Below are 12,320 nucleotides of genomic sequence, written 5' to 3'. Positions count from 1 at the left end.
ACAGAGAACCAACAGGTGGTTGCCAGAGGGGAGGGGATGGGGGAGGAGAGAAATAGGAGAGAGAGGTACAAACTTCCAGGTGCAAAATAAGTGAGCCGCAAGTAGGATGTGTACAGTGTGGGGAACAGAGTCAATAATTATGTAATATCTTCTAGACCACAGCATCACACCGAGTTAATTTAACATTTTAAAGTTCTCTGAATATTAGCAGAGGATTGCCGCAGTGTGTATGTGTGGATGGACGGACGCATGGATGGATGGACGGATGGAAGACAGAGATACATATAATTTCAAAACATTTATTTACCATTCACTATTTTGCAAATACAATTCTCCTAATTTGGTTGGGACAAGAGGTATTTGTGTTAAAGGCCAAGTCAGGAACAAAGAAAGACAAGAACATACTTGGAGTGAGAATCGTTTAATAATTCTACATTCACTCCCAGAGAACAATAAATACAGAAGTTACAAGGAGTATATGTAACAGTACTATTTTCCTTAGATACAGGAAGCGCCTACTTTAATACAAAGTAATGGGCAAACACTCGTGTTGAAATCAGCACTGGGGAAAGCTACACAACAGAAGAAAATGACACGTAAAATGAGAAATTGTTTGTTCTTGACCCTAATCACTGAGACTCACACTCCAGGTCTTCTGCCCCAGGTGAAGGAGCGGCTGGAGACCCCGAGGCCGAGCGCCCGTTCAGCTCCGGGCAGCTGCCGCCTGCGGTTGCTCAGACTGGAGCTGTTTACCAAGATATTCCCTGAAACACAGGAAGGAGATAGCAAGGCAGATTAGAACTGAAACAACAAAGAATCTCTTTCAAAATTGAAGGACAATATACACTGTCGTCTATGCTTACTTTAACATCTAAAAACTAGTAAAATAGCCCCAGAAAACTGATCTTGTCCGAATTTCCAAAGTACCTGTACTGTATGAATTTTAAACACTCCATGAGCCACAGACGCACAAGGCATGACACACACACACAAGTAACTCTGCATCCGACCGCCGGCAACGTCCGCTGTCCTGTTTAGAGAGTCGTGTCAGCTGCCGCCACTTCCGCAAGCTAACAAGTTCAAAATCAACATACGTATGATTCCAAGTACGTGGCCCGATGCATGGGAAGCAAATTTCCTGACGTTAGCAAGTACAAGTGTTTATCTCTGAGGGTTTACACGAGAGCACATGAGAACAATCACTGAAAGTAACATCCAGAATCACGCCACTTCATCAGAGCTACGAGTTACCCAGCACGTACTCCGCACCGGCAGAGTCTGAAACCTTCACCAAGATGGTCCTACGGAATCCACAGGACAGTCACGAGAGCCGAGAAGCAGTATTCTCATTTTACAGACGGGGCAGCTGTGGCTCAGAGCAGTGGTCTCCCAACGTTTTAGGTGGCGTTCTACTTCAGAAAATCATTCGAGTGCTCTGTGTGTACTTCGCTCTAAATTGCACACAGATACCACTGCTGCCACGCCCACCACCAACCACCCACTCTCCGCAGAGGAGCCTGTGAGACCTTTCAAAACACAAATCAAATCCTGTCACTCCCCTGTCAAAACCTGAACCATGGCTTTCAACTCATCCAACAGAAGCACCCACCAGACCCTCCGTGATCAGATCCCGGCCACCTCGCCTCGCCCATCTCCTTTCATCCTGGCCTCACCCACCCCTTCAACTGACCCTCTGAACCCCAGCACTGTTGACAGTTCTCTGTGGTGGGGACTGGGTGCAATGCAGGAGGCTGAGCAGCATCCCTGGCCTCGACCCACCAGCTGCCATTAGCACCGCCTCCCAGCCCCCAGCTGTCACATCCAAACATGTCTCCAGGCGCTGCTCTTAAAGAAGCCAAGCTCCCTCCTGCTTCCTGGTCCTCTCCCCTCCCGTTCCCTCCACCTGAAATCCAACCCCCAACACTGGAGGTGGGTGACTGGTTCCTTTCCATCACTGTCTCAGCCTGGCTGCTGGACCACTCAGAAAGGCCATCTCTCATCACCCACTTCCATCACACCTGTCGTCTGGAGCCTAGCGGAACAGGGTACAAACTAAGTGCTCAAAGAGCAGGTGCTGGAAGAACGCATAGATGTCAGCACTCATGAGAAAAGTGCTGAAGTGGCAGGATCCTAACACTTGATGCACGATGTCACGGTGGCAGTCCTGGATCCTCTCCTACCCTGTATCTGCCTGCATCCCTCACACGTAAGCATCTGGACGTGCCGTCAATCTGTCCTTTGAACTACCAGTAGCGTTACCGTCAGCGCATCTTTCCCAAGGATGGGGAATAGAGAGGCCTCTGAGCGCAGAAGAGCGCGGAACGGCCAACCTACTGCTAAAACAGCCACGGCCGAGGGAGTCCAGCGTTGTCCGCTCACGGACACAGATGGTTCACCATTGTATCTAAGTAATCACTCTAAGTTTTCTTGTTTTGAGTACAAAAAGGTCAATACTTTTGACTTAAAAAAGAAAAGCAAGAGGAAAAACGTGACTCTGGCTACTACTTCAAAAGCAAAAGGCTATAACGGATGAAATGTGAGAGCTGAATCTTAACTGATCGATCAGCTTTTACTGTTTTCATGTGAACTGGTAAAAATCCATTCAGGTTAACCGTACGCCGAACAGTTAAACCCTGCAAAATTGTAGCGTCTCTAATCAATAGTCCTGCTGAATTCCATTCAACTCTCAAAAAACTTATTCACCTATGTCGTAATGGTCCTTTTAGTTACTTCTGGAGTTGTTTCTGATACTAGTACTTTGAATATACATTTCTTCAGAACATTAATGCAGCTGTTTTTTCTAAATTATCACATCACTGCTCTGAACGGCTAAAATCTAATTCTAGGTATTAATCAAAATCACTGCTTTTAAAAGCCACCACTCATCAGAGCCTTTCCACAAGAACTTCTGGACGGGGACGTGAGGCCCAACAGAGCAGCGGGGGGTGGGCGGCACCTACCAGTTGTGCACCATGAGCTTCTGCACGGCCAGGAGGGCGTTGTAGCGCACCTGCTGGTCCTCGTGGTGCATGTGGTTCATCACCAGCTGCTTCCCGCCGAGCTGCTCGATGACCCTGGGGGCCAGAAGCCACGTGGTGAAGACGCTGCAGTTACTTTCAAATGCAAGCTGTTAGCAGAAAGCCCCAACTCCGAACTGCCCGGTGGTTTTACAAAGAAAAGTTACCATACAGGTAAGTAAACCAACACACGTGTCTTTTTTAAAATATCATTTTCTCCAAAGCACAGATTTAAAGTTTTTATATATTTTCTCTTGAATCCCTAATGATAAATCCAATTGTTATTCTCATGTCCTAGTCTGGGCAAATATCATCAACCTGGACTGTTGCAGTAATCTAGATTACAATGTTCTATAGGCAGTTGAGTATTAACTTCTTTATCACCAGTATTTGTGGCTTGCTTAAAAACCAGTATACTGAATACCACCTTATGTCTGAAATAACATCAGATCAATATTAAGCCCAGCAGTTGCCATGCTGTGAACCAGATACGGAAGCAGATGCAGACAGCAGAGAACACGAGGTTAAAAAGCACCCCGTAGGAGCCATGTTAATTTCCTGAAAAAGACTTGATTTGTTAAGATATCTGCCCTCTCCTGTAATGATGGAACATGCCACATGACCTGGTAGGCAGTGAAACAAATGAGAAGATTCCTGTTTTCAAGAACACCAGGAAGACTGACAACCAGCACTGCTTTCTGTCACTGCCCCCTCAACCCCCTGAAACACCCAGTTACTACAGACACAAAAGCAAAGTGAAAATGGTTATTTGCTGCACGAATGGAAGGAGGTTCTCTGCTACTCTGGGGGGGGGGGGCGGGGCAGGCGGGGGCGTGCAAAGAGCCGGCGAGTGTCTTTAACCCCAGCCTGGGAGGGTGGGAGCTACGGTCGGTGCTGCCTGGTGAGTGACATCGCCACCAGAGTCCGTGACAAGTGGCACCTTAGTGCAGCAGGGCTTCTGGTGGTTTAAGACAACCTTGCAGATGAGCACATGGGGTCAGGGGTGAGGGAGAGGCTTTATCTGTACGCCTTTTTATATTTTATTTTTTAAAGCATCTTTTTTAAAAAAACGTACTGAATTGAGGAAAATAATGCAGTATAATTATACCCAAACTTTATGAGTGCTTGATACGTGCCAGGTATGTAACAAGCTTCTCCAAACAGCATACAACAGCCTCAGTCTCATTTAACGCTTTCTCCCTCAACTCCGATCCTTTCACTGTTAGTGTACCTACGTGATTTCACATGACCGAGCCAGCCTCACCGCCTCTGCAAAGCCTTACCTGTCCCCTCCCAGAGGGAATTCCTCACTCTTCAGCACTTGGAAACACATCCTTCCATGACTATATATCTACTGTGACTTTTCTTACACGTGTTATATTTCCTTTTATACTTGGAACCTACTCAGGTCAATAACAATGTAACCACAAATAATAATTTAAAAATCACCAGCGCTAACAAAATGGCTTTTGAATTAAATCATACAAACCAAAGAAAACCCTGAACATGCAATTTCTGGTGTGATGTCCGTTGGCTACTGCACAACAGGACTATACATGCGTGCTTAGGTTTTCATACTTCCCATCTTTAATTAGGTTTATCATTTATCACGATTCCCAGTACTACGGTCACCTTGATTCCGCTCACCCCGTCAGCTCCTCAGCTGAACGAGGCTACTTTACAGGAGCATATGAACTAGGACCCCGTGCGGAACGCCTCGGGACACCCCGGTGAGACCAAGGCTCCTCACTTACCGCTTGCCTCGCGGGTAATGCCGAACGTACTCGCCAACGTCATGCGCAGCGACAGCTAAGACTTGTGGGTCATCGGACACCTCCAGAAGTTTGGTCAAAATTCTGAAATAAATTTAATACAAAGAGAGATTGATTTCTAATTCTTTTCTAGAGCACAACAGAGCAAAGGTATAATGCCAATACTTTCCTGAAAATAGACATTTACAAATATACCTGTATTTTCTACAGGTTTCACTGCTACACACGATACACTACACATGATTTACTGCACGTAAGTTAGCAGCTTTCAAACCTTTATACACACATTAACAGGTCACTTCCAGATTCACAACGTCCACCACCCACAATTCCCACAATATCAGGGAAAGGGAAGAAGGGAAAACATAGGGAGTGTTTAGGGCAGTGAAACGATTCTGTATGATACTGTGACACAGCAGGAACTGTACAACAGAAAGCCATGAACCTGAACGTAAACTATGGACTTCAGTTAAAATAATGTATAAATATTGGTTCATCAATTAACAAACGTGCCACACTTAGGCAAGACGTTAAAAATAGGGGAAACTGTGCCTGGTGGAGGAAGAGAGGGTATATGAGTACTCTCTGTACTCCCTTCAATTTTTCTATAAACCTAAAATTATTCTAAAAATTAAAGTCTATTAATTTTAACAGTTACAGTAAGGTATATATGTAGTAATTCTATCAAAAAACTGAGAAGATGACCCAAAAATGGGAGGTAATATTTGCAAAGCATATTATCTGGTCAGGGATTTACATCCAAAATATATAAAAACACTCTTACAACTAAACACTAAAAAGACAACCCATTAAAAAAATGAACTAAGAATGTGAACAAACATTTCTCCAAAGATATAAAATGGCCAATAAGGACATGAAAAGATGCCTGATTCATTAGCCATCAAGGAAATACAAATCAAAACCATGATGAGATATCACTTCACGCTCACTAAAATGGCTAGAATCAAGAAGTCAGACAATAGTAAGTGCTGACACGGAGATGGAGAAATCAGAATCCTCATACACTGCTGGTGGGAATATGAAATTGTGCAGCCACTTGGAAAATAGTTGAGTAGTTCCTGAAATGGTTAAACAGAGTTACCATATGATTCAGCAATTCTATTCATAGGTGTCTACTCAAGGAAGAGAGATAAAAACGTATGTCCACATAAAAACTTGTACACAAATGTTTATTACCAGCATTTTTCATAAAAACCCAAATGCCCATCACCTAATGAGTGGATAAATAAAATGTAATATATCCTTATGATGGAATATTATATGACCATAAAAAGGAACAAAGTACTGCTAAATGCTACATGAATGAACCTTGAACACCTTATGGTAAATGAAAGAAGCTGGTCACAAAAGAACAAATATTATATGATTCTATTTACATGAAATTTTCCTAATAGGCAAATCCATAGAGACAGAAAGTAAAAGCTTAGGGCTGAGGGGATGGTTGGACAGAGAAGTGACAGCTAAAGGATACAGGGTTTGTTTTTGAAGTGATGGAAAATGTTCTATAATTGACTGTGTTGATGGTTACACATCCTTGTGAATATACTGATTTATACAATTTAAATGGGTGAATTGTGTGGTATGTGACTTGTATCTCAGTAAAAAAGAAAGAAAGACACTTGCACATATTAGGTCATCTTTATTATAACAAAGGGAACCGTGCAAAGCAGTGGGGAAAATGTTATTTTCAATAAATGTTGCTAGTTCAATTAGATATCCATGTAACGAAAAAAACAAATCTTGACCTACCTTATACACCTTACCCAAAAACCAATTCCACACAGAATGGAAACCTAAATGTGAGAGGTTAAACAATAAAGCTTCTAGCAGATAACACAGAAGTATATATCCTCAGGACCTTGGGTAGGCAAAAACTTCTTAACCAGACACAAGAAAGCACTAGCCATAAATAACAAACTGAGCTACATCAAAAGTAAAGAGTTAGTGGCATTTGATATGGTAGAAGAAGAGCTGTGATGAATACATATGACCAAGAAACCTATAGAATTCCCACAAAAACAAAAACAAAAACTTGAACAGGCACTTCTCCTGGGAAAAAAGATATCCAAATGGCCAATAAGCACACGAAAAGGTATTCAACCACATGAGTAAGCAAGAAAATAGAAATTAAAACCATGGAATATCTAAAAACTTTAAGAGGGACAAAAAGGTGTCCACGAGCATGTGGAAGGATGGGGGTTTATTCAGGGTGTAAACTGGCTTTCAAACTTACTTCAAGAGCTCATAATTCTTCTCATTTAACCTCACAGCATTTTCTCTCCAGAATTTCTCAGATTTGTGCACAGGACTCCATTCCAATCTTCCAGATTTAAGTTCTGAACTATATTCATCAAATGAGCTGTAAAAAGAATTCAAAGTTTATAAGAATCTGAGAGATAGATACTCCAAAGTTTTAAAAAATAAAACATCTTCACTAAATATTTAACTACAAAGACTGATCATCCTTTGTACATTCAAATATTACCTATAAACAAGTTTAAATGGCTTAATCTTCAATAAATCATGTGAAACTTATTCAGGGTATTAAGGTCCAGTACTCCTGTCAAATTTGAATGTTCACCATGAGATATTAAAAGGAGCACTTGCTTTCAAAATTCTAACCTTAATATACACATAAATGTATGTACATCATTAAAATATCTGATAGGGACTTCCGTGGTGGCACAGTGGTTAAGAATCCACCTGCCAATGCAGGGGACATGGGTTCAAGCCCTGGTCCGGGAAGATCCGACATGCCGCAGAGCAACTAAGCTCGTGCGCCACAACTACTGAGCCTGCGTGCCATAACTACTGAAGTCCACACGCCTAGAGCCCGTGCTCTGCAACAAGAGAAGCCACCGCAGTGAGAAGCCCACACACAGCAACGAAGAGTAGTCCCCGCTCGCCACAACGAGAGAAAGCCCGTGCGCAGGAACGAGGACCTGACGCAGCCATAAATAAATAAATAAATAAATAAATAAAAACAAATTAAATATCTGATAATCTAGCATTGTTTCTACCATGCCTCTTAAAACACTGTATTTGCCAGACCACTAGATACATAAAGATAAATTTATGTAAAGTATATTACTTTAACACAAAATAAAATAGTATATTCTATTATACTTTAAATGACAAACCATGATACTACACTACAAAAATAAAAACACATACCTCAGTACGATATTTTTAAATGTGACTACCAACAATGCAGAGGTAATTCATTAACTGAATTAGCCCACTACAGATTAATTAAAAACAATAAGCTCTGTACATGTAACAAACTAAAATGCACTTTAATTCAAAAATTATTCACTATGTATCAAGCAACAATTATTCAAATCTTCATAATATAAAACTGCTTTAATGTGGTTAGCCAGTGAACAAAGTGACAAGATATGCTTGTACTTTCTTTCAAGTAAAATTTTCAAAAAGAAGCAGCCATTTAATACTCATTGATAATTCAGTATAACAAAGATTCTTCACTGGTTAAGCTGATCAGAGTAACCTGTTAAATAAAGTAGTAATTTAATGAAAGGCTATTTAGTATAAGAAGTAACCTAATATTGTTTAACTAATATGCTAAACCTGTAACAACATAAAGAGACAAATCTATTTCAATTGTTCCCATCACCATGTTAGCTTTATGTAAACAGCAATATTTTTCAAATTACCAAATTCAACATGAAAAATCAGTAAATAATAACAATTGGCTAGCATGGAATAAATAACTTAGAAAGCTATCACTAATCTTATTTATTTTTTAAAAAGGGTCTCAAATCATTATTACAGAAGAACTAATGATAATTTTTAAAAATAAACATAATAAAATAGAAGTTGTATAAATTGCAAGCCTATTGCTGGCCTATTATATTACAAACAACTTATTCATATTTGAAATTATAAAAAGACAAAAATCATCTGCCTTCCTCCACAAAGCTCCATACAAACCACTGATAAGGGTGACAGCTCCCATCTCTATAAAAGCTTTTGGGGCTTGAGCTTATGGGCTGCACTGAATTATCTGGTAAATACATTTTTGGAACACATACTATACTAAAGGCACTTGCTGGACACCTCACGGAAAATCCTACAAGGTTAGAATTTTTATCACTATTTTACCAAAAGGAAAATTGAGACTTTAAAATGTCAAGAGGCTTGCTCAATGCCACACGTGGACAAAGTGGCCAAACAATTCAAACTGGAGTTATCCTGGCTCCCAAACCCTATCTATTTCTAGTGAGTAACTCTCTTTTTAAAATGTATCAATAGTTCAAAAACAAAGAATGCATGGGTTAATGGAAAAAATCATCAAGCTATTATGAAACAAAAAAGAACCAGGACCAGAAGAATACGCAGAACCCTATTTGTGTGTGTCTGTGTGTGTCTGTGTGTGTGTGTGCGCACGCACACACATGCATACATGCTAGAGGGAGGGGGGCTAGGGTTTTTTGGGAATGAACACAAGAAACCAGAGGGGCAGGGGGAAGTAGGTGGGGAAGATGAGGGGACTGGTGTGTTGTCCCTTTTGTACTGTACTGTATTCTGTACTGTACTGTACTCTGTATTCTGTACTGTATTCTGTACTGTATAAAAAAAGGGATTTTTTTCTTTACTGCATGTATATCACTTGCATAATTTTTAATATAAAAAATAAAACCAATAGGGACTTCAAAAAAGCAGGAAAAAATACTCTTTCCATATCTAAGCAAACTTCCTCCACAAATTAACAATGACTGCTGCTTAAAAAAGATTTTAAACCGGGGGAGATTCTCAAAGGGTGGCACCCACAACCCGTGGTAGAACACCAGGTCAGATTTTAAACAACAGAGAACAGTGGGGATCTACCCAAAAGAGGAGAAATAACACACAGCTCTGACCAACGGTTGCCATGATGGTGAGCCAGTGTTTCCATACCCCTCAATTTTCAATAGAAGACATGATGTTTTAGTGCAATCTTTTGAGTTTATAGTTTGTAACAAATTTAAATTTCCTTAAAATATGAGGCAAGTCAAACAAGGCCCAATATACCCAGCCTGTGAGAATTAAAAGGAATAACATACCTAAGATCCTGGACACTCTCACCAAGTTTCTCCAAGAGAAATTTTATATCTTCACTGATATCTTCGTCATCGTACTTCTGCTGTTCCAAGTTCTCCAACTGTTTCAGAACTTTGCACTGAATCATAGCCAGAGCATACTCTTGGCGAGTTTCTCTTTCAGTTGATTTTTCTAAGAAGTTCTGGGTTAGACAAAGACACAATGAGAAATGATATAATTTGTTATGTGATGTTCTCTGCACCTGCTTTCACATCCTCTCTCCTCTTCCTGTTCTCAGGTTAACTATCACCTTAAGTGGATGACTGCATCACAAACCCTGACTTCTTTTCTAAGCATCTGTCCCACATCAGGAGCATCCTTCTGATTCCTTCCTTCCTTACTGGCTTACTAAACATTTTAAATTATTGACCTAGACAAGCCTCAAAACACTGAACACATTTACAATGAGGTCCATCACCATGCTTCCTCACAGCCCTGCTCTTGAGGTCACCACCATGAACACTCCATTTCTTGGCCACATGGAGCCCTTAGGATGCTAAGAAAGACTGTTTCCTCAAGTATCTCTCTAGTTCCCAGTCACTGATCTTTTTCTCCGTCCAATCAACCTGTAAGTGCACAAAGGACGGCAATTAAAAAAACTCTCTTGCTTCAGTAGTTATCAGAAAAGTTTTGTGACATTCAAGCAAATTCCTCAGTTTTCTTCTATGATTTTTAAGAGTACTGACGAAATCAGCAAAGGAATCTAAGTATTTCTGAAGATAAACTGTTCACTGAATTAACCAATATTTCAGAGCAAACACCATGCTCATGCTGAGGTCTAGAACAAGGACAAACAAGCTCTCAAGAAAGCCACCTTCAGAAAGTTGGTAAAGAAGGCCTGTCAAATCTCCCACACTCAAAAAAATCCTGGAATAACAATTCTAAATCAACTGTACCAAAATTTTAAATTTCTTTATTTTTGCAAGGAAGTTATATTTCTAATAATTATGCTAAATAAATGCAGAGAGAGATTTAGCTTAGCATATGGAAATTAGTGAGATCTATCCCTACCAAAATTCCAATTTTCACAGAAATAGGAAAAACAATCCTAAAACGTGTATAGAAATATAAAAGACTCCAAATATCCAAAGCAATCCTGAGAAAGAAGAATAAAGCCGGAGAAGTCACACATACTGATTTCAAACTAACAAGGCTACAGTGATCGAAACAGTATGGTAATGGCATAAAACAGACACAGAGTCCAATGGAACAGAACAGAGAGCCCAGAAATAAGCCTGTACATATTCAGTCAACTAATATTTGATGAGGGAGCTAAGAAAACCTATTGGGGAAAGGATAGTCTCTTCAATAATGTCATCAGGGAAACTGGATAATCACATGCAAAAAAATGAAACTGGACCCGTATCTTATACCAGTCACAAAAACTAACTTAAAAGGGATTAAAGACTTAAACATAAGACTGGAAACTGTCAGACTCATAGAAGAAAACACAGGGGAAAATCTCCTTGACATTAGCCTTGGGAATGATTTTTTGGATATGACATCAAAAGCACAGCAAAAGTAAAAATCAACAACTGGGACTATATCAAACTAAAAAGCTTCCACACAGCCAAAGAAACAAAAAAAGCAAAATGAAAAGGCATCCTACAAAATGGGAGAAAACATTTGCAAACCATATATCTGATAGGAGGGCAATATCCAAAATGCATAAAGAACTCATTTAACTCACTAGCAACAACAAAACAGCACAAGCCAGTTAAAACATGGGCAGAGGACCTGTATAGACATTCCCCCAAAGAAGACATAAAGAAGGCCAACAGATCATGAAACAGTGCTCAACACCACTGATCATCAGGGAAATTCAAGTCAAAACCACCGTTAAATATCACTTTGCACTTGTTAGGACCGCTATTATCAAAAAACAAAAGACAGCCAGTGTTGTCCAGATTGTGGAGAAAAGAGAACACTTGGGCACTACTGGTGAGAACGTAATATTAACTTCAAGTATAATGGAAAAGGTGAAGGATAAATATTGTGACACCAAAACAACCTATAAGAAATAAAATACTACAAAGCAGAACAGTTTAAAAGCCAATAGAAAAATTAAACTGAAATTCTAAAAAGAACTCAGTTAACATAAAAGAAGGCAGGACTGGAAGACAGAACAAAAAACCGATGAAACAAACAGAAGAAAATAATAAAATGGCAGACCTAAATCCAACCATACCAATAATTACTCTAAATGTCAGTGAACTAAACACTCCAATTAAGAGCCAGAGATTATTAGAACAGATAAAAATTCAAGACCCAAGTATATGTTGTCTCAAAGAGACAGATTTTAAATATAAGACACAGGTTGAAACTAAAAGATGGAAAACCATAAGTGGAAGAAAGCTGGCATGTCTATATTAATTTCAAATAAAGTAGATATCAAGACCAAGAGCACTGG

At 39.9% G+C, this 12,320-nt stretch overlaps 1 protein-coding gene across 5 annotated transcripts in view; it reads right to left on the bottom strand.

Moving 5' to 3' along the window:
• Positions 1–285: 285 nt before the first annotated feature.
• The window catches only part of ATP6V1H (ATPase H+ transporting V1 subunit H), an 82,265-nt gene continuing 70,230 nt past the window's right edge, over positions 286–12,320 (bottom strand). For all 5 annotated transcript variants that reach the window (XM_082601759.1, XM_082601757.1, XM_082601758.1 and 2 more), the window contains 5 exons: positions 9,874–10,052; positions 7,044–7,169; positions 4,772–4,873; positions 2,961–3,074; positions 286–764 (listed from right to left, as the gene is read on the bottom strand). In XM_082601759.1, coding sequence (XP_082457885.1) covers positions 704–764; positions 2,961–3,074; positions 4,772–4,873; positions 7,044–7,169; positions 9,874–10,052 — 582 coding nt within the window. In that variant the 3' untranslated portion in view covers positions 286–703. The remainder of the gene's footprint in view (positions 765–2,960; positions 3,075–4,771; positions 4,874–7,043; positions 7,170–9,873; positions 10,053–12,320) is intronic.

This window comes from Mesoplodon mirus (assembly GCF_964341445.2).
Source record: "Mesoplodon mirus genome assembly, chromosome: 16".
NCBI lineage: Eukaryota > Metazoa > Chordata > Mammalia > Artiodactyla > Ziphiidae > Mesoplodon > Mesoplodon mirus.
The sequence above is the reverse complement of the archived record's forward strand: the minus strand, read 5'-3'. Positions and strand labels throughout refer to the sequence as shown.